The 22,935-nt window shown below is 42.4% G+C and overlaps 1 protein-coding gene across 2 annotated transcripts; it reads left to right on the forward strand.

The window, feature by feature from the left end:
• The first annotated feature begins 5,279 nt into the window (after window positions 1-5,279).
• LOC124032311 (nascent polypeptide-associated complex subunit alpha-like) lies at window positions 5,280-19,385 on the forward strand. Of its 2 annotated transcripts, XM_046344618.1 has the most exons (9): window positions 5,312-5,363; window positions 6,528-6,596; window positions 8,029-8,499; window positions 14,894-14,973; window positions 17,800-17,877; window positions 18,149-18,295; window positions 18,609-18,740; window positions 18,876-18,998; window positions 19,183-19,385. In XM_046344618.1, exons 2-9 carry the CDS (start codon window positions 6,530-6,532, stop codon window positions 19,195-19,197), a joined length of 1,113 nt encoding a protein of 370 aa, XP_046200574.1. In that variant the 5' UTR covers window positions 5,312-5,363; window positions 6,528-6,529; the 3' UTR covers window positions 19,198-19,385. The 2 variants fall into 2 exon arrangements, with proteins under 2 accessions (XP_046200575.1, XP_046200574.1); XM_046344619.1 differs by lacking the exon at window positions 8,029-8,499 and having other exon boundaries at window positions 5,280-5,363.
• The last annotated feature ends 3,550 nt before the right edge of the window (window positions 19,386-22,935 follow it).

The raw sequence follows: 22,935 nt of genomic DNA on the forward strand, positions 1-22,935 counted from the left end.
ACACGGACAAGTTCTGGCCTGGTTTAGATCTTATCTGTCGGAAAGATATCAGTTTGTCTCTGTGAATGGTTTGTCCTCTGACAAATCAACTGTAAATTACGGTGTTCCTCAAGGTTCCGTTTTAGGACCACTATTGTTTTCACTATATATTTTACCTCTTGGGGATGTTATTTGAAAACATAATGTTAACTTTCACTGCTATGCGGATGACACACAGCTGTACATTTCAATGAAACATGGTGAAGCCCCAAAATTGCCCTAGCTAGAAGCATGTGTTTCAGACATAAGGAAGTGGATGGCTGCAAACTTTCTACTTTTAAACTCAGACAAAACAGAGATGCTTGTTCTAGGTCCCAAGAAACAAAGAGATCTTCTGTTGAATCTGACAATGAATCTTAATGGTCGTACAGTCGTCTCAAATAAAACTGTGAAGGACCTCGGCGTTACTCTGGACCCTGATCTCTCTTTTGAAGAACATATAAAGACCATTTCAAGGACAGCTTTTTTCCATCTACGTAACATTGCAAAAATCAGAAACTTTCTGTCCAAAAATGATGCAGAAAAATTAATCCATGCTTTTGTCACTTTTAGGTTAGACTACTGCAATGCTCTACTTTCCGGCTACCCGGATAAAGCACTAAATAAACTTCAGTTAGTGCTAAATACGGCTGCTAGAATCCTGACTAGAACCAAAAAATGTGATCATATTACTCCAGTGCTAGCCTCTCTACACTGGCTTCCTGTCAAAGCAAGGGCTGATTTCAAGGTTTTACTGCTAACCTACAAAGCATTACATGGGCTTGCTCCTACCTATCTCTCTGATTTGGTCCTGCCGTACATACCTACACAAGACGCAGGCCTCCTAATTGTCCCTAGAATTTCTAAGCAAACAGCTGGAGGCAGGGCTTTCTCCTATAGAGCTCCATTTTTATGGAACGGTCTGCCTACCCATGTCAGAGACGCAAACTCGGTCTCAACCTTTAAGTCTTTACTGAAGACTCATCTCTTCAGTGGGTCATATGATTGAGTGTAGTCTGGCCCAGGAGTGGGAAGGTGAACGGAAAGGCTCTGGAGCAACGAACCGCCCTTGCTGTCTCTGCCTGGCCAGTTCCCCTCTTTCCACTGGGATTCTCTGCCTCTAACCCTATTACAGGGGCTGAGTCACTGGCTTACTGGGGCTCTCTCATGCCGTCCCTGGAAGGGGTGCGTCACCTGAGTGGGTTGATTCACTGATGTGGTCATCCTGTCTGGGTCGGTGCCCCCCCCCCTTGGGTTGTGCCATGGTGGAGATCTTTGTGGGCTATACTCAGCCTTGTCTCAGGATGGTAAGTTGGTGGTTGAAGATATCCCTCTAGTGGTGTGGGAGCTGTGCTTTGGCAAAGTGGGTGGGGTTATATCCTTCCTGTTTGGCCCTGTCCGGGGGTATCCTCGGGTGGGGCCACAGTGTCTCCTGACCCCTCCTGTCTCAGCCTCCAGTATTTATGCTGCAGTAGTTTATGTGTCGGGGGGCTAGGGTCAGTTTGTTATATCTGGAGTACTTCTCCTGTCCTATTCGGTGTCCTGTGTGAATCTAAGTGTGCGTTCTCTAATTCTCTCCTTCTCTCTTTCTTTCTCTCTCTCGGAGGACCTGAGCCCTAGGACCATGCCCCAGGACTACATGACATGATGACTCCTTGCTGTCCCCAGTCCACCTGGCCGTGCTGCTGCTCCAGTTTCAACTGTTCTGCCTTATTATTATTCGACCATACTGGTCATTTATGAACATTTGAACATCTTGGCCATGTTCTGTTATAATCTCCACCCTCACAGCCAGAAGAGGACTGGCCACCCCACATATGCTCTCTCTAATTCTCTCTTTCTTTCTCTCTCTCGGAGTACCTGAGCCCTAGGACCATGCCCCAGGACTACCTGACATGATGACTCCTTGCTGTCCCCAGTCCACCTGACCATGCTGCTGCTCCAGTTTCAACTGTTCTGCCTTATTATTATTCGACCATGCTGGTCATTTATGAACATTTGAACATCTTGGCCATGTTCTGTTATAATCTCCACCCGGCACAGCCAGAAGAGGACTGGCCACCCCACATAGCCTGGTTCCTCTCTAGGTTTCTTCCTAGGTTTTGGCCTTTCTAGGGAGTTTTTCCTAGCCACCGTGCTTCTACACCTGCATTGCTTGCTGTTTGGGGCTTTAGGCTGGGTTTCTGTACAGCACTTTGAGATATCAGCTGATGTACGAAGGGCTATATAAATACATTTGATTTGATTTAATGTAGAACGCCACTGGATGTTTTTGTGCTGGTCAAGGGCAGTCAGTTCTGGAGAGAACCAAGGGCTATATCTGTTCCTGGTTCTACATTTTTTGAATGGGGCATGCTTATTTAAGATTACATTTACATTTACATTTAAGTCATTTAGCAGACGCTCTTATCCAGAGCGACTTACAAACAACAGATGTGTGGAATGGGTCACAAGGTGAGACTTCGTATGAATTTTTTAAATCATTCAAAGCAGACAGTATCTGCTGTAAAGACTATTCTCATTGTGTGAAAACCATGGTCTGACCCCCAAAACAAGGTTCCTCTCATAGTTATCCATACCTGAGCCAGCTTCACCCTGGTACCTCCGGCACACAAACTCCAACTCATTCTATGGAATGCGGGCTCCGAGAGAGGACAAGACCATCATAAATCAGTTGCTGGAGTTCAATCTCAGAAGCTCCTCAAGATGGTGAGGAAGGCACTTTTAAAGAATAACCAGGAATCCTCTACTGATGGGATGTGGTCAAAATCCTTCCAGGATACCCGGGCAAGGTCGATTACAAAGGCCTGCTCGCTGAAGTGTTTTAGGGAGCATATGACAGTGATGAGGGGTGGTCGTTTGACTGCAGACCCATTAAGGATGCAGGCAATGAGGCAGTGATCGCTGAGATCTTGGTTGAAAACAGCAGAGGTGGATTTGGAGGGAAAGTTGGTTAGGATGATATCTATGAGGGTGGCCGTGTTTATGGATTTGGGGTTGTACCTCGTGGGTTCATTGATAATTTGTGTGAGATTGAGGGCATCAAGCTTAGATTGTAGAATGGCTGGGGTTTTTAGCATGTTCCAGTTTAGGTCACCTAGCAGCACAAGCTCTGAAGATAGATGGGGGGCAATCAATTCACATATGGTGTCCAGGGCACAGCTTGGGGCAGAGGGTGGTCTATAGCAAGCGGCAACGGTGAGAGACTTGTTTCTGTAAAGGTGGATTTTTAAAAGTAGAAGCTCAAATTGTTTGGGTACAGACCTGGATAGTAAGACCGAACTCAGCAGGCTATCTCTGCAGTAGATTGCAATACCGCCCCCTTTGGCAGTTCTATCTTGTCGGAAAATGTTATAGTTAGAGATGGAAATTCGGGGGGTTTTGGTGTTCTTCCTAAGACAGGATTCAGACACGGCTAGGACATCCAGGTTGGCAGAGGTGCTAAAACAGTGAATAAAACAAACTTAGGGAGGAGGCTTCTAATGTTAACATGCATGAAACCAAGGCGTTTACGGTTACAAAAGTCAACAGATGAGAGCACCTGGGGAGTAGGAGTGGAGCTAGGCACGGCAGGGCCTGGATTAACCTCTACATCACCAGTGGAACAGAGGAGGAGTAGGATAAGGGTACGGCTAAAGGCTATCTGAACTGGTCGTCTAGTACGTTCGGAACAGAGAGTAAAAGGAGCAGGTTTCTGGGCGCGATAGAATAGATTCAAGGCATAATGTACAGACAAAGGTATAGTAGGATGTGAGTACATTGGAGGTAAACCTAAGCATTGAGTAATGATGGGAGAGATAGTCTCTAGAGACATTTAAACCAGGTGATGTCACCGCATATGTGGGAGGTGAAACTAAATGGTTGGTTAAGGCATATTGAGGAGGGCTAGAGGCTCTACAGTGAAATAAGACAATAATCACTAACCAGGACAGTAATGGACAAGGCATATTGACATTAGAGAGAGGCATGCATAGCCGAGTGATCATATGGGTCCAGTGAGCTGTTGGGCTGGCTGGAGACTCAGCGATTCAGACAGCTAGCAGGCCGGGGCTAACTAGCTAGCAGAAGGGCCTTAGAGGGACGTCTCGATGGAGGAATGACTGTTTTAGCCTGTTTTTGTCTGTTTTAGCTCATGACCTAAGGCACATGCACAATATGGAAGTATATGCATGCAATACATGCATACTAACCAGTCTTGCAGGCGTTTACATGGTTTTGCCTAATGTCAGGTGATTGAAATTTCAACGGCAGTCCCAGTGCTCTAAAAAAGTAGGGCCAATAATACTTAACTGTCTATTTATTCTCAAATTTCAACTAGCTAAAGGATCAAACGCTCAGACAACTGTTAAGAGTAAGTTAAAATGTAATTTTATTCAATATTTTGGCTTGTCGGGGACTTTCCAAGTTTTTGCAATGCTTTGTTTCAGACATGTATACCAAGAATTGGTATCACAGTCAGATTTAGGCAAGGTGGTAGCCAGCCATGGGGCCCAAAGTTTCCACCACCTGGTGCAGCAAGGGCTCATGCCCTTTTGGTTTTCTTTCAAGGGCCCACCTCGTAATGAATCTTACCAGACAAACGTTATTACAAAAACTTGAATCTAAAGTTAGTTTTAGGTTAATCTCTTATGGAAGAACTACCACACGAGGTTGGTGGCACCTTAATTGGTGAGGATGGGCTCGTGGTAATCGCTGGAGAGGAATCTGTGGAATTATATAAACTACATTAAACATGGTTTCAGCCATTATTATAAGCCGCCTCTCCTGCTGAAACTATGTAAACATAAATGGTACTGACCAATTACACAATACTTTAGTTCTGGGTTAAACTGATATTAGGGTAGTCGTTTGTGGGTGGGTATAATTTGTGTAACATTCTAACAGGAAACTGCTCCAAAAACTTAAAGTACAAGGTTGCCAACAAACAAAGCATACAAAGTAGCATGATCAATTTAACTAGCTGACGAATAGGCATCAACTCACCACGTAGCTTGTTCTTAATGTTTGTCCATGGGCTACCATAGTGAGGACAGACATTTTACAGAATAAAGTGGTAAGTGAAAAACTTAATGAAATAGCCCACTCCCTACCTGGTATCTTATTCTGCCGCTATACAACTTTATATGCGTTATTTGTTGACAACCTTGTTATTTACAACGTTTTTGGAACAGATTCCTATTGGAACGTTCCACAAACTATACCCACCCGTAGTTTGTCGCTGTATTCTAATTCCAAGAGGGTTATTTGCATAAATCCGGAAGTTGAGTCAGTTATTTGTTGCAGCCAGGCGTTCTGGTACTTGTAGTTCTTTTTTACACCCATCTTAGATCTACACTCCTTTCACAGTAAGTATTTCTCGTCACAATCTGTCCACATCTAACTTAGAATTGTGTGCCATTATATGTGTTAGTTATCGTAAATAGCTATTCTGAAGTTTGGTATTACTGAGGAATTCACATTTTATGGTTATCATCTCGTATGATTTCGCTAGCAAGCTAACTAACAGCGCCAGTCTCTTGTCTCGAAACCAACGTGAGCTAGCTGTGTTTCTTTTAGCTAGTTTCCAAATAACATTTGTACATAATACACTAAACATTCCATACGGTGTTAGATGGCCATCTACTTAAATGTGCAACAAGAGTGTGTGAATAAAGTGAGATAGCTAACTAGCAAACAAACAAGTCAACTTGTTAACAAGCCAGCCAGTTGGATAGCTAGCTAAATCAGTAGTTTGCCCCATACCTCGTATTGCATCATGTAATTCTAGGTTATATTCCAGGCAGTTCTAACAGTTTTAATTTGGAAGACCTCAAGTTACTGTACTGCAGTGTCATATCGTGTTCATGTACGACACAGTTACTTGTACTGTAGCTCAAGTTACACCGTTTAGTAGTTCCATATTTCAAAGCTTGTCATGTCTTGGCCCATCCAAACACATCTTAGCCAAACCTGTTATCCATTTCAATCACATTTAGATATTATTACACCCTTTACTCTGACCAGAGGTTTTGCTATTGAATGACATTTACATTACATTTAAGTCATTTAGCAGACGCTCTTATCCAGAGCGACTTACAAATTGGTGCATTCACCTTATGACATCCAGTGGAACAGTCACTTTACAATAGTGCATCTAAATCTTAAAGGGGGGGGATGAGGGGGATTACTTATCCTATCCTAGGTATTCCTTAAAGAGGTGGGGTTTCAGGTGTCTCCGGAAGGTGGTGAATGACTAACGTTACCTGCCTGGCTTTCCACATAGCTGTCTTTGCAAGACTAGCTAATAACCTCTAAATTGCTTATGTTTGTTTAAATTGACCAATAATTTTGTGTGGATGCTAGGTTTTTGTCTTGACTAGAAGGGTTGGTGGTGGTCGACCACACATTTTACAAGTAGGGGAATTGCTACTGTTGCTCATAAGACAGAATTGACTGATAATATTTCTGTTGATTCTTGTTTTTTTGTGAAACTACACAACCAAATTGACTCCAAATGTTGTTGTTGACAGACATGCCAGGTGAAACCACCACAGAGACAGTCCCAGCAATGGAGCTGCAACAGTCCCAGGCAGAGACCGGTTAGTATCTCATTTATATTTCTCAATGTGTCTGTACAGTCCTCGATGCTGTGTCTTGACCTGGCATGATATGTTTTTCCACATATGGGGTCCAGGAACTCAACAGCAAAATTACTAAACAATTGGTTTCTCTCTTCTCAATATGGCATTTCTTTACTCTGATCATACTGGACCAAACCTTGTGTGTGTAATCTCATGTAACCTCTAACATAGAATCCAACAGGGTTTGTTTTGGTTTCCTGGACTCTGAAACATTACTATACTTTGAGGTTTCTTTCTACTGTACTCACCTGCACTGTATGAGTTTTGTCTTGGGACTGGGGTGTAATGGACAAACTAATACGCCATGATACTTTTTCTTGTGGTGTCTTGCATGGAACATAATCTGTCTCCAAAAAACAGACTGCAAAATGTCTGGCGAATACCTATTCAAAAAGGCAATGAGAAAGCATAGTGATGTCCTCACGAATTACAGTTTTCAGAATCTGAGCTGTTAAATTAAATTTACCGGGAAGAAATATTTGCTAAATTACTGGATTCTTTTTTATTTTCAATGGACAATGTGCTATGTGCTTGGATTACCAGTGGTCATTATCCATTCACAATAGTGTAGGCCTAATGTTAAATATAATCTGTAATATTTATTGTAAAATGGCTTGTGAATCACCAATCTACTGGACCTGTTCATGCTAAATGAAAATGCTCAACTCAAAGGTTCCTCAACTGCTCTACATTCAGCTACATCTTTCATCAATCTTACTTTCCGTACATTTTCTGGCTGATCTAGCTGAAATAGTACACAAGGTAAAGCATGTTTGTTTAATTTCCTCCTTCACTTTCTTCCCTTATGATGAGTAGTTATCACATCTTTTGAACGATAAGCCTAATTGACCCTGTATTTAGTGCTTGTTTCTTCAGTCTGTGTACTGAAAGGTGATGGGTCACAAGGTGTTTCACTTGAATGCGGGGCACTGCATGATAAGACTGGTAGGGGAATACAAATATTCATTATCTCTGTCTCAAACACTCTCACAAAGACTCATGGTTTATACTGTCACCGATTAGACTCACATTTGGGCTCATCATGCACAACTTGGTGGTCTACATTTGGCCCTTCTTCTGTGTGTAGAAACAGTACATGTATTGTGGTTCCATTAGTACATGTTTTAGGAGTTGTTGTTTCTCAACAGGAGTATTGGTTTCTCCAATTTCTTGTTAAGATGAATTTGGACTAAATTCAGCCCCAGTTTTGATTCGCATATGGTTATTTTTAAGGAGAGAGACTCTCACTCCATCGTTTGGAACAGTATCCCGCTTTACATAAAAATACAAATAAATTCCCAACAAGGGTTGCAGCTTTTAATGTCGCTGTGACTCCCCCCTACTCTTTCTACTTCCCCTTTCTACTCCTACTCTTTTCCTGGATTCCCAGTGTTGAGATTCGATGGGAGTTGTATCGACAAACCAGTTTCACTACTTGAGGTTACCAAGGAAATGGCTGTTCCAAACCCCACTGTAGCTGCCAAAGCAGTTCAAGATTACACTGAGAAGGTTAAGGACAAGCTGAATGAAGAAGAGATTGTAAACCCTGTTAAAGAAGAACCAACAACCCAAGACCAACCTACTGCTGTGCCAGAGGAAGACCGAGGGACCGCTGAGGAAGATGTGCCAAAGGTTGCTGTTGAAGAACAAGTTAGGCAAGTAGTGCCAGTTCCTGAAGCCACCACGGAAGAGCAAGAAACTGCTTCAGAATATCTGACGCCACCTGAAGTGGTTGAAGCCCCTGAGGTTGTGAGCGTTGCAGTCCAACAAAATGAAAAGGCCAGTCAGAGCGAGGAACCCAAGGTGAAGGTCCAGACTAATGATGTTAATGGTCATTCCAGGTCATTTGCTATTCATTCAGGTGGGTTATATTTATTACAACTTAATGAAAACTGTCCCTCTACGTGCTTTTCTTTTGCCAATTTGGTTGGTTAAAATGTATAAGTGGTATTTCCCCTTTAGCACTAAGGAATCAGCAATGTTCTTTCTGAAAGGGTCACCTTTTTTTGGTCTAAACTTGGGACTCAATGATCACCAACTACACAATTTCTAAATGTATTGAATGACACCGTCCCCCTTTGTAAATCACCTGAACCATCAGTCAGGTTTTTGACAGGGTAGTTTTGACTACTGTACTGTGGCTGCCGTGGGTCTGTCTTTTAGGAAATGTATAACAATTTTTAGAAGCTGGTTGTCCTTGCTAGTAGTTTGCTGAGTAGTTTGCGTTGCACAACAATCTGTATGTACCTCCATGTTTTTTGCCTGTGCTTTTTTTTTTACTGTTGTGAGTTAAGTGCATCTAATATGCATTGCCACAGAAACCACTCCCTTTGTCACTCCTACCCCAAAAGCCTTTTGTGAACTAACACTCACACTTAACCCCCCCCCCTTACTAGCTCTGACTCTACATCTACTAAATGTGAATATTGTAGTTCTTGAGATTGAACATTCTCTTATGATGTTGTCAATCGCTGTATAGTGTGACAATGTTTTTGCACCGACTAGTCGGATTTTGTCCTTGACATTTGTATTGATTATGGATCCCTGTTAGTCTACTAGGGCGAACATTCAACATTCTCTTATGACATTGTCACTGTCGTCCAAATCCAACTGACATCCTGTCTTCCCTTTACTCTGCTTCCAAGGTGCTCTATTCCTTTACCCTGTGCTCTTCTAACAGACCCCCTAGCCCAGACATGGGCAAACTACGGCCCGCGGGCCACATACGGCCCGTTAGGCTTTTTAATCCGGCCCGCCGAACTTGTCCAAATTATAGTAAAAACCTCCTTTTTTCCCCTTTCCCTGCAATGCCCACGTTTCCCCAATAGATGGCGCACTCAAAACACATTGACCGTTGTTGGAGTGGCGCGTATTTCTCTTTATTTCACTTTAATTTTTACTTAGTTTCACGTCACCATTAAGCCCTTCTGTGAAAATGAGCGGACCAAAGAGAAGGAAAGTGGACAGCGAATGCCGAGTGTTTAATAAGGAGTGGACAACAAAATACTTCTTCACTGAAGTCCGATCAACGGCTGTATGTCTGATATGCCAAGAAGCTGTTGCGGTTTTCAAAGAGTACAATATCAGCCGCCAATTTGCCACGAAGCATGCAAACTATGCTAGCAAGCAGTCAACACAAGAACGGGCGGCTACTGCTCAGAGGTTGGCAGCTAATTTACAGAGTCAACAGAACTTTTTTCACCAACAAACTGCAATTCAAGAGTCAAGTACCAAGGCAAGTTATTTGCTGGCATTCAAATTAGCAAAGGCTAGCAAGCCTTTCTCCGAAGGCGAGTTTTTGAAAGAGTGCATGGTAGAGACAGCAGGTCTCTTGTGTCCGGAGAGCAAAGCCAAGTTTGAAAAAATCAGTTTAGCACGCAGGACAGTGACTCGCCGCGTGGAACTGATTGACGAAGATATAGTCAGCGAGTTAAACAAAAAGGCGGAGTCCTTTAAGTTATATTCACTAGGACTGGATGAAAGTAACGACATAAAAGACACTGCTCAGCTCCTAATTTTTATCCGAGGGATTAACGACAGTTTTGAGATAACGGAGGAGCTTTTGAGCATGGAATCACTGAAAGGGAAAACGCGAGGAGAGGACTTATATGAACAGGTGTCTGCTGTCATCGAGAGAATGAAGCTACCTTGGAGTAAACTTGCCAATGTCACCACGGATGGATCGCCAAATTTAACTGGAAAAAACATCGGGCTGCTGAAAAGAATCCAGGATAAAGTGAAAGAAGAAAACCCTGACCAGGATGTTATTTTACCTCACTGCATCATTCATCAGGAGTCTCTGTGTAAGTCTGTATTGCAGCTTAATCACGTCGTGGATCCAGTTGTAAAACTTGTTAACTTCATACGAGCAAGGGGACTTAATCATCGTCAGTTCATTACGTTCCTGGAAGAAACTAATGCGGATCACCAGGACCTACTTTAGCACTCTCGCGTCCGCTGGTTAAGTTTGGGGAAAGTGTTTCAAGAGTCTGGGAGCTCAAAGACGAGATTCGCTCATTTTTTAATTTAATGGGGAAATCCGAAGAATTCCCCGAGCTGAGCGACACAAACTGGCTTTGTGACTTTGCGTTTGCTGTGGACATATTTTCACACATGAATGAGCTGAACGTGAAGTTGCAGGGGAAAGATCAGTTTGCGCACGACATGTACACAAATGTGAGAGCCTTCAAATCCAAGCTGGTTTTATTCTCCAGGCAAATGTCAAACAAATCTTTCGCACATTTCCCCACACTAGCCGTGCAGAAAGAGGCCGCCCGAAATGCGAAGAAATACTGCAAATCACTGGACAATCTGCACAGAGAATTTTGCCGTCGGTTCTGTGATTTTGAAAAAATTGACAAGTCACTTCAACTGGTGTCCTGTCCCCTGTCACAAGACCCCGAATCAAAAAAGGGAGACCAACAACACTGTTCCCACTGAAATGGTGAGTTTTTCTGCTGTGTTATGAAAAAAATACATATGGCAAGTTTGGAAGTGCGTCTTTTAATTAAGAGCAATGCGCATTTACGCACAGCAGCGGTACAGTAGCTTAATTAACACGCCGCACATCGCTCTTAATTTAAATTGACATTTTCAGCTGCAGGTAGGATATTTAATACAGCCTATGTCTGTGTGCTTGGCAACGATACACGTGTACTGTTTGCGCGTGAAGGCGAGGGCGTCCGTGGCGAGTTTGTAGAGCGCGCGGTCAGGACAATCCATCCATGATTTTGCGGAGTTTAACACAAGTAGATATTATTGAGCTTGAGTATTTCGTTGTGTAATAATATGTTTTGAATGTTGAAAGTGATTCCATTTTTCAATAAATGTTGATTTCTTTAACTTTGCACCTTCGATTGAAACTTATTAAAAACAGACGCAATCTTGATAAATCACAGTGCGTATGTTATTTTAATCTATTTACATTTCCTCCTCCCAATATCTGTGAAATAGTATGTAAATGCCATATCTTGCATATTCCTTGAGACAAATTTATTAACTGATAAGGGCTATTTTTCACATTTGAAAGACAGTTAATAAATTGGGTTGTAGTGTTCTTACTGTGCTATGAGGTTTGCACACACTACATTTAATGCTTTAGTATATCCGGCCCAAACACTCCCTCCAAATGCTCCTGGCCCGGCCCCTCTGTCAAATTTTAGAACCCATTGTGGCTCGCGAGTCAAAAAGTTTGCCCACCTCTGCCCTAGCCCCCTAAACTGACAAGACTTTAAGTGGGACCACGCCTCCTCTCCTCTTCTCCCAAAGCTGTGCCTTCTTTCGACACCAAGTGCCCATCTCCAACCAACCCTACCTCCCCTCCTAAGTCCCTCGCCACTCTTCACTGCTCCTCCACTACCCCCTCTTCACCCTTTGCTTCGCCCCCTGTCGGCTCTCATTTTGGTGGTAAGGACCAGGCCACCCCACAACCCACGGTAATAAAATCTGGGGAGCCAGGGAATACTGAGAGGTTTACTAGGTCTAATGTTCTTCTAAACCTGTCCCTCTGGCTGACGCTGCCAACTGAATCTAACAATATTGCGCTGTTACCTGAAGCTCTACTACCAGCCAACTCTAACCCCACTGCCCCAGTTAATGCCAGACCATTGCCTCCCACCATGTCTGAGAGGGCCCCAGACACCACTGGTGCAGCTTCACACATTCACAAACCCCCTGCTATTCCTATCCTCACCGGAACTATCCTCTGCCTCGTACGTTCAGCAAGTGGATGTCACTGCCGCCACCCTCCTAACTGAAGACGCTGTCCTCTTTTCCCCAGCACCTCCTGCCATAGCTGTAGTAGCCTCCAAGTCTGTTGTCCATCCAGAGAATTCCAAAACTACAACCTACTGCCTTTCCAGTTCAGGTCTCATTGTCAGAAGTGACTGCTGTTCCATTGGCTACGTCACCTATTAAAGCCCTTTCTCTTTTTAAAGTGTTTTGTGAACATGCGGCTATTGCACCTATGTCATTCTCCACTGCTTTGCCCCCTCTGAGAGCTACGAAAGGTCAAGCAAAGCACGAGCTGCATAAGGCTACAGCTGTATCTGCTGAGGCTTCTGTTGTGAATAATTAACTGCTCTGTGAGTCTGCAGCAGTTGACTACAGAGCTGAAGAGGTGTCCGTAGACGTGGCTGCTGAAGAACCAGCTGAGAAGCAGATTGATATGCTTGCTGAGAAGCAGGTTGATATGCCTGCTGCTGCCTCTGTTGCCTCTCTCCAAGCTTCTGCTACTGAGCCTTCTGCTGTTAAATACTCCCACCACTCTACACCAGTTTTCTCCATTTGATAAGGAAACTCCTTACTACACCTCCGCTGGTGTGGAGGTATTTGTCTCTCCTAAACCACCAGCACCTCGAGTTTCTTTTCCCAGGCCATGTCACCCCTCTGATTCTACTAGACGAACCTGACGGCGGCTCACCCGTATTCCCCTGTTGACCCACACCAGTGGAGTCTCCCCCTCCCGTCACCTCCATCTTTATCACTGAACCCTGGGGCTGGGCGGTATACTGTATTTTATGCTCTACTTACCTTCTATACCGGTATTTGAATGTTTTTGTTTGTTTAATGTGATACGCCATGTGTAATGTCAATTTTTATAGTTTTAGAGTCATCTCTCCACTCTTTCTCTCCGTGCCACTTTCCACATAGACCTAGCCACACCCCTGTCACTCAAGGGGCACATTTGATGTTCCTCAACCACGGGACACTTTAGTCTGCATGGTCAATGCAGCACATGCAACAATGCTGTTTTATTTATTTTTTTATAAATACGGTGATATATTATTTTGGCCATATCGCCCAGCCTTACTGATTTCCCCCACCAGAGCCCATTGTGGTAAAGTCAGTGGTCAACAACAAGAAGGGTATGATGAATCCACATTGGCCTGCTTCGCATGGCAATTTTAAAATGACACTAACAATATTAGTATGCATAATTTAGGGTCTGGTCATTTCTAAAGGTGAAGTTTCTTCATTGAATTACATTGGGGTCAAATGTAAGACTTTGTTCAGTCACTGACATTGTACTAACAATTCTTTTTTTACATCGGGTAAAATATAGACAATTCTAACTTTGTTAGTCTCTTATGCTGAATTATTATGATTTTATTTATTTATATTAAACTTTTTTTTTCTTCCTCAGACCACACTTTCTGTCGCAGTGGGATGTATTAATGCTTATGTGAATGGTTGTCTTAACTACCTTTATACCTATAGTCTATGTTTGGTTCATCCTCACTCTAGAAAATCCACCCTTTGCTTGGCTTCTGTAGTAGCAACCATTTTTAGTGCTGACCAAAACCTGACCAATGGCAATGTGTATTTGACTTGTTCCTCTACACCCAGGGGCCACCAGGGGGTGGTGTTCTCCTACACCCAGGGGCCACCAGGGGGTGGTGTTCTCCTACACCCAGGGGCCAACCTCAAACTTTTTTTTTGGTCCAGCAACCCCATTTTTATATAATTTCATTTTATTGTGGCTATGACCGTTTTATTACAAATCAGTCTGATTTTAGAATTATTGACAGTATTTGAAGGAAGTTCGGTTTGAAGTGAAATGCATCAGAAAGGAATTAGGAAGGTATGTATGATTGGTGTAGAAAATGTCATTGATGGTCCCCCCCAGTCTGAATAAGTGCCTGGTCTTGTCCACTCTGTTCTGTGTCCTGCCGCTTTTGGGCATTGTAGAAGGAAACAGAAGACATGTCCGGGTTCCTGAGAGTCTTCTTTCATTCATGGGGTGGTGTAACTGTGTCAGGATTGTTGGCCTCCTTGCTCACACATGCTTTTTCTATAGGATTGAGGTCAGGGCTTTTTGATGGCCACTCCAATAGTATTTTGTAGCTTAAACCGTTCAAAACAGAGCCATATTTTTCTGAAGAAAGCAAAAAACGCTCTGTTTATTACAACCATGTCTAGTGGCTATCGGCGGTTACTAACGTAACCGTGGTTCTATGAACCAAGCGTAATGTATTTTATTTCAGTTTCTCTCACGATCTCATTTTCAAATCAGTGAGACTTCTGTATTTGTGCAGATTTTCCCGAACTAATCTCCTGCAACTGTCCCAGGGAAGTGTATGAATGTATTTTGATGTGTTTGTAACCAAGTTGACTCCATATATTACCACATAATTATGTTCCCTTATTCTTTTCTGCTTACTTAATAGTTTTGTTTATGTTATACTAAAGAACTGATTCTGTGATATGTTGTGACGTGTTCCATGTTCTAATGGAATGTATCTGGTGGTGTCTAGGGTCTGGCACAGATTCTGACAGTGATGACTCCGTACCAGACTTGGAGGAGCAGGACTCAACACAGACACAGCAGGCACAGGTACAGTATGGCCATTGGCCACCAGAGGGGAATCCCTCTTGTAAATAAATATATTGTTTATCCACTTTTTATTAACTTGATTTTGACCATAATATACTTAACGCAACCACCATCCTCCTGTTGAGTAAAAATGACCTGTCTTAGGTCATTTAGGATCACTACATTATTTTACGACTGTGAAATGTCAGAATAATAGTAGAGAACAATTTATTTCAGCTTTTATTTCTTTCATCACATTCCCAGTGGGTCAGAAGTTTACATACACTCAATTAAGTATTTGGTAGCATTGCCTTTAAATTGTTTGACTTGGGTCAAACGTTTTGGGTAGCCTTCCCCAAGCTTCCCACAATAAGTTGGGTGAACATAGGCCCATTCCTCCTGACAGAGCTGGTGTAACTGTGTCAGGATTGTTGGCCTCCTTGCTCACACATGCTTTTTCTATAGGATTGAGGTCAGGGCTTTTTGATGGCCACTCCAATACCTTGACTTTGTCCTTAAGCCATTTTGCCACAACTTTGGAAGTATGCTTGGGGTCATTGTCAATGAAGACCCGGACATGTCTTCTTCAGGCAACCAAGCTTTAACTTCCTGACTGATGTCTTGAGATGTTGCTTCAATATTCATAATTGTCTTGCCATCTATTTTGTGAAGTGCACGAGTTCCCTCCTGCAGCAAAGCAACCCCACAACATGATGTTGCCACCCCCGTGCTTCACGGTTGGGATGGTGTTCTTCGGCTTGCAAGCCTCCCCCTTTTCCTCCAAACATAACGATGGTCATTATGACCAAACAGTTCTAATTTTGTTTCATCAGACCAGTGGACATTTCTCCAAGAAGTACGATCTTTGTCCCCATGTGCAGTTGCACACCGTAGCCTGGCTCTTTTTATGGCGGTTTTGGGACAATGGCTTCCTTGCTGAGCGGCCTTTCAGGTTATGTCGATATAGGACTTGTTTTACTGTGGATATAGATACTTTTGTACCTGTTTCCTCCAGCATTTTCACAAGGTCCTTTGCTGTTCTGGGATTGCACTTTTCGCACCAAAGTACGTTCATCTCTAGGAGACAGAACGCATCTTCTTCCTGAACTGAATTTTTTTATATATATATTTGTTTAACCTTTATTTAACTAGGCAAGTCAGTTGTGAACAATTTCTTACTTTCAATGATGGCCTAAGAACGGTGGGTTAACTGCCTTGTTCAGGGGCAGAACGACAGATTTGTACCTTGTCAGCTCGGGGATTCGATCGTGTAACCTTTCGGTTACTAGTCCAATGCTCTAACCACTAGGCGACCCTGCCGCCCCAGGCTGTGTGGTCCCATGGTGTATATATTTGCATACTATTGTTTGTACAGATGAACGTGGTACCTTCAGGTGTTTGGAAATTGCTCCCAAGGATGAACCAGCCTTGTGGAGGTCTACAATATTCCATGCTTTTTAAAGGCACAGTCAACTTGGTGTATGTGAACTTCTGACCCACTGGAATTGTGAAACAGTGATCTATAAGTCAAATAATCTGTCTGTAAACAATTGTTGGAAAAATTACTTGTCATGCACAAAGTAGATGTCCTAACCAACTTGCCAAAACTATCGTTTTGTGAAGAAATTTGTGAAGTGGTTGACAAACAAGTTTTAATGACTCCAACTTAAGTGTATATTAACTTCCGACTTCAACTGTATGTGAACAACAGCTGGTGCGCGATGTATAAGGAAGTCTTGAGGTTTTGCTCGCCTGAGGTAGAGTATCTCAGGATGAGCTGTAGACCACACTATCTACCTAGAGTTTCTGTATTTTTCATAGCTGTCTACATACCACCACACACCGACGCTGGCACTGAAAAGATCTGAAAAGATGGGTACTCAGATCCTCAAAAGGTTTTCTAGCTGCACCATTGGACATCCTGATGGGTTGCATCACTGCTTGTTATGGCAACTGCTTGGCCTCTGACCCCAAGGTACTACAGAGGGCAGTGTGTACGGCCCAGTACATCACCTGGGCTAAGCTTCCTGCCATCCAGGACCTCTATACCAGGCTGTGTCAGAGGAATACAAAAATGTATTTGACTCCAGCCACCCTAGTCATAGACTGTTCTCTATGCTACCAAATGGCAATCGGTACTGGAGTGCCAAGTCTTGGTCCAAGAGGCTCCTTTATTGCTTCTATCCCCAAGCCAGAAGACTCCTGAACAGCTAATCAAATGGCTTCCCAGACTATTTGCATTGCCCCCCCAGAACACTGCTGCTTCTCTCTGTTGTTATGTATGCATCGTCACTTTAATAACTCTACCTACATGTACATATGACCTTGACGCCAGTGCCCCTGCCCCCCATCGACTCTGTACCGGTACCCCCTGTAAACAGCCTGGCTATTGTTATTTTACTGCTGCTCTTTAATTATTTGTTATTCTTAACTCGTATTTTTGTTTAAAAAAAATGTTTGCTTAACTGTATTGTTGGTTAAGGGCTTGTAAGTAAGCAAGCATTTCACTGTAAGGTCTACACCACCTGTGGGGTATGTGACAAATAACAACGTTTGATTTGAACTGAGCAATTTCCGCTAGATAATCCAGCTTCAAAGTCAAAATTGGTCCCCTGTAAAAGTAATGTTTTTTTTGCTTTTTGGTCTTAATTTAGGGTTAGGCATTAGGGTTTAGTGTGGTTAAGGTTAGGTTTAAAATCAGGTTTTATGACTTTGTGGTTGTGCCAGCTAGTGACCGCTCTGCAGAGGTGCCTCTAGTATAGTCATGACTATAAATGACAACCTACTGATAAATGTGTCCAACTTACAGAATAAGTGATTTTTACAAACCTGTTGTTCTCTCCTCAGCTTGCTGCAGCAGCTGAGATCGACGAGGAGCCAGTCAGCAAAGCCAAACAAAGTAGAAGTGAAAAGAAAGCCAGAAAGGTCAGTTAAGTTCATTCACATGTTCCTAGAGTACATTGTTTTGAAATAGCATCATAATGAAAGCATCATTCCCCAAACAAAGTTATTAGGTCATTATTTCTGAAGTCTATGGGATATTATTTTTTTACCCAGTGTAAAAACAGATTTTTTTTTTTAGTTTTAACTTTCAGTTCAGTTTCCTTTGGACAGTGTTTCCTACAGACCAATATGTTGATTAGCTACTATAGTTTTCTGTGGACAAAAATGTAGTAATCTTCTCTGTCAACACCAGGCCATGTCCAAGCTGGGCCTCCGTCAGGTGATGGGCGTAACCAGGGTTACCATCAGGAAGTCCAAGAACATCCTGTTTGTCATCCCCAAGCCAGACGTCTACAAGAGCTCCGCCTCCGACACATACATTGTTTTCGGAGAGGCTAAGGTTGGAATCTATGCCTTTTTATATCAGACATGTGCATTGTCTTTGGGGAATCCGAGGCACGTGATGCTATTTTAAGTGGTAACCAGAAATGCTAGAAGAATCATTCATCAATTTAATCTTGGTTGGCTCTGACAGTGCAGCTTTTCATTTGATGGGACCTGCTATACTTTCTAATAGTTTATAAATGCCTTTTTAAAGCTGTTGTAAGCCATTTATTTCACAAGTATGTTAAGTTCTCTATGAATTACACCAAGATATGCTTGAAATATTCTTGCAGCTCTGTTTTCTGAAAGTTAATTTCCTTTTGTTCCAGATTGAGGACCTGTCCCAACAAGCTCAACTGGCAGCAGCAGAGAAGTTCAAGGTCCAGGGAGAAGACAGAATGTCTAGCATCCAGGAGAACACACAGACACCCACAGTACTGGAGGAGAGTGAAGAGGAAGAGGTGAGGGTCAAGGAAAGCATTTTTTTTCAATGACTGATGTGTGATTATCTCACCTAGCTACTTAGCCAAATCCACATACTTGTGTGTATGTATCTATTTCTCCCATTCACTTCGGTGTTCCATCATGCTTTGCAGGTTGATGAGACTGGCGTGGAGGTGAAGGACATTGAGCTGGTGATGTCACAAGCCAACGTATCTCGAGTGAAGGCTATACGAGCGCTCAAGAACAACAACAACGACATTGTTAATGCCATCATGGTAAGTATATTTAATTGCTCGTCACTTGTGTTATGAATGTAATATCAGGTGTAATTGACATTTCACCGTTGCTTGCTATGTTCTGAGGTGATGACCGGCACATTTCCATCTGTACAATAAAGTTGTAGATTCTATTCAATGTTGACACCTCCTAAAATACGAACAACTTTTTATTTTTTTGCAGGAGCTTACCATGTAGATGCCCAAGAACCATGAGGACCCGGGTCCAGTCCATCATTAAACACGAGTAGATGTGGTCTATTCAATTAATTCCAAGGAAAAAATAAAAGTTGTGGATTAAAGGGGATGGAATATTTCTTCTTCAAGTTACTGTTGTGTATTTATGTTTTCCCATTTGTTGGTAAATAAAATGTTTTCCTCACATTATTTCTGTTTGTAAGATTGTGCTTCACTAATAAGCAGCGATGGGTGTAGTACCATTATAGGTAAGGAAACACAAAATAAAAATGTAATCGACGTTATCATTTCCTCAATCAAAGTTTGTATCAACAGATGTAGCCTGTGGAATACATCATTCTAGACAATATAATTCTATGTCGTTATAAATATGCATAATGCGTCCTCCAATTGAATGCCTCATCCTTGAATATAAAATGGATCCTCCCTCTGCCTCTATACCCACACGTATTTTCTCAATGTTATTTATTTTTAATAGCTTCATTCACAAAGTTAGACATACTTAATTACAAAATAGGCCATCATCACTGTCAATCTTGAATGATCATTATTTGTTATACCAGTGAAATGTCCAAACTGCCTCTGCATGCCAATCATCTGACTGATCTAAACATTTTTTATTTATTTAACCAGGCAAGTCAGTTAAGAACAAATTCTTATTTAAAATGACTGCCTACCAAACCCCTACCCTAACACAGACAACGCTGGGACAATTGTGCGCTTCCCTATGGGACTCGCAATCATTGGCCAGTTGTGATACATCCCGGAATCGAGCCAGGGTCTGTAGTGATGCCTCTAGCACTGAGATGCGGTGCCTTAGACAGCTGCGCCGCTCTTGAGTTTCATGGGAATATGAATTTAATGTCCTTTAATTACTGTTCTGTGAGAACTACAGCAGATGATGTTAAACTATTAGCCTTGTATTTTGTTTCAATTAAAGTTTATATCCAGCCCTGGTGCATGAGAAGGGAAAAAAAGAAGCTACAAATCTGGCTCAACTAACCATCTTAAAATCTCCTGAATTAGGTGTTTTTGGTGTAATAGTAAAGTTCTAGGCCTACTGTGCTATGCGCTTGTGTTTTATCTAAAAATGAAAATGATTAGTTATGTGATCTTGCATGACATTGATTCAGCTTGGTTGTAACTTTAGTAAACGAGCACAATTGTGAGAATTTTCTATTTGTAGTAAGAAATGATGAGTGGGATTATCATACAGATATTCAAGTGTTTTAAGCGATTGGAGCCCCCTTCGTGGTGCTGAAAGGACAGTGTCGTGCAATGGTGTTAAAAGCTGAACCAGCTTGTGGCACTGAAGGATAGCGCCAGTGTCGTGCAATGGTGTTAAAAGCTGAACCAGCTTGTGGCGCTGAAGGATAGCGCCAGTGTCGTGCAATGATGTTAAAAGCTGAACCAGCTTGTGGTGCTTTTCGGCCATTTCAGGAACAAACAATAATTTGCATTAATAGTACTACGACTACGTGGTATATAGCTATTTCTAGGCTGTAGCCTAATGTAAATACAAATACATATAGTTTATCATTGCACGAGGAGAGCTTTAGAAGCGAGTAGGCATTTAATTGTAGCTTACACTACGGTGTATCATTCAACTTCCATTTGATGAGCTTGAACACATGGTTACAATAAAGCCTATTACAGAATAAAAGAAAACGAGCGGTGAACTATCAATTCATATTTATTTGCATACAAACTCAGCAAAAAAAGAAACGTCCTCTCACTGTCAACTATGTTTATTTTCAGAAAATTGAACATGTGAAAATATTTGTATGAGCATAAGATTCAACAACTGAGACATAAACTGAACAAGTTCCACAGACGTGACTAACAGAAATGGAATAATGTGCCCCTGAACAAAGGGGTGGTCAAAATCACAAGTAACAGTCAGTACCTGGTCTACACTGGAGTGGCTTACCAAGAAGACAGTGAATATTCCTGAGTGGCTGACTTACAGTTTTGACTGAAATCTACTTAAACATATATGGCAAGATCTGAACATGGTTGTCTAGCAATGATCAACAACCAATTTGACAGAGATTGAAGAATTAAAAAAATAATAATGAGCAAACGTTCCAGGTGTGGAAAACTCTTAAAGACTTACCCAGAAAGACTCACAGTAATAGCTGTCAAAGGTGCCTCTACAAAGTTTTGACTCAGGGGACATGAATACCTATGAAAATGAGACATTTCTGTATTTAATTTTCAATAGATTTGTCATTATGGGGTACTGTGTGTACAGTCGTGGCCAAAAGTTTTGAGAATGACACAAATATACAATTTCACAAAGTCTGCTGCCTCAGTTTGGATGATGGCAATTTGCATATACTCCAGAATGTTATGAAGAGTGATCAGATGAATTGCAATTAATTGAAAAGTCCCTCTTTGCCATGCAAATGAACTGAATCGCAAAAAAACATTTGCACTGCATTTCAGCCCTGCCAGAAAAGGACCAGCTGACATGTCAGTGATTCTCTCGTTAACACAGGTGTGAGTGTTGACGAGGACAAGGCTGGAAATCACTCTGTCAGGCTGATTGAGTTAGAATAACAGATTGGAAGCTTCAAAAGGAGGGTGATGCTTGGAATCATTGTTCTTCCTCGGTCAACCATGGTTACCTGCCAGGAAACATGTGCCATCATCATTGCTTTACACAAAAAGGGCTTCACAGGCAAGGATATTGCTGCCAGCACAATTGCACAAATCAACTATTTATCGGATCATCAAGAACTTTAAGGAGAGCGGTTCAATTGTTGTGAAGAAGGCTTCAGGGTGCCCAATAAATTCCAGCAAGCACCAGGACCGTCTCCTAAAGTTGATTCAGCTGCGGGATCTGGGCACCACCAGTACAGAGCTTGCTCAGGAATGGCAGCAGGCAGGTGTGAGTGCATCTGCACGCACAGTGAGGAGAAGGCTTTTGGAGGATGGCCTGGTGTCAAGAAGGGCAGCAAAGAAGCCACTTCTCCAGGAAAAACATCAGGGACAGACTGATATTCTGCAAAAGGTACAGGGATTGGACGGCTGAGGACTGGGGTAAAGTAATTTTCTCTGATGAATCACCTTTCCAATTTTTGGGAGAATCCGGAAAAAGCTGGTCCGGAGAAGACAAGGTGAGCGCTACCATCAGTCCTGTGTCATGCCAACAGTAAAGCATCCTGAGACCATTCATGTGTGGGGTTGCTTCTCAACCAAGGGAGTGGGCTCACTCACAATTTTGCCTAAGAACACAGCCTTGAATAAAGAATGGTACCAACACATCCTCAGAGAACAACTTCTCCCAACCATCCAGCAACAGTTTGGTGACGAACAATGCCTTTTCCAGCATGATTGAGCACCTTGCCAAAAGACAAAAGTGAAATATAGATATTTTGGGTCCATGGCCAGGAAACTCCCCAGACCTTAATCCCATTGAGAACTTGTGGTCAATCCTCAAGAGGCGGGTGGACAAACAAAAACCCACAAATTCTGACAAACTCCAAGCATTGATTATGCAAGAATGGGCTGCCATCAGACAGGATGTGGCCCAGAAGTTAATTGACAGCAGGGTGGATTGCAGAGGTCTTGAAAAAAGAAGAGTCAACACTGCAAATATTGACTCTTTGCATCAACCTCATGTAATTGTCAATAAAAGCATTTGACACTTATGAAATGCTTGTAATTATACTTCAGTATTCCATAGTAACATCTGACAAAAAAAATATCTAAAAACACTGAAGCAGCAAACTTT

The sequence above is a fragment of the Oncorhynchus gorbuscha genome, linkage group LG03 (genome assembly GCF_021184085.1).
Source record: "Oncorhynchus gorbuscha isolate QuinsamMale2020 ecotype Even-year linkage group LG03, OgorEven_v1.0, whole genome shotgun sequence".
In the NCBI taxonomy this organism is placed as follows: Eukaryota; Metazoa; Chordata; class Actinopteri; order Salmoniformes; family Salmonidae; genus Oncorhynchus; species Oncorhynchus gorbuscha.

What these genes read in the sequence shown, in the direction of transcription:
- LOC124032311 (XM_046344618.1), top strand. Translation starts at nt 6,530, where the DNA reads ATGCCAGGTGAAACCACCACAGAGACAGTCCCAGCAATGGAGCTGCAA. An exon ending in CACAGACACAGCAGGCACAG is followed by an intron (nt 14,974 to 17,799) that starts GTACAGTATGGC and finishes TTCTCTCCTCAG; the next exon opens with CTTGCTGCAGCAGCTGAGAT. An exon ending in AGGAGAGTGAAGAGGAAGAG is followed by an intron (nt 18,741 to 18,875) that starts GTGAGGGTCAAG and finishes CATGCTTTGCAG; the next exon opens with GTTGATGAGACTGGCGTGGA.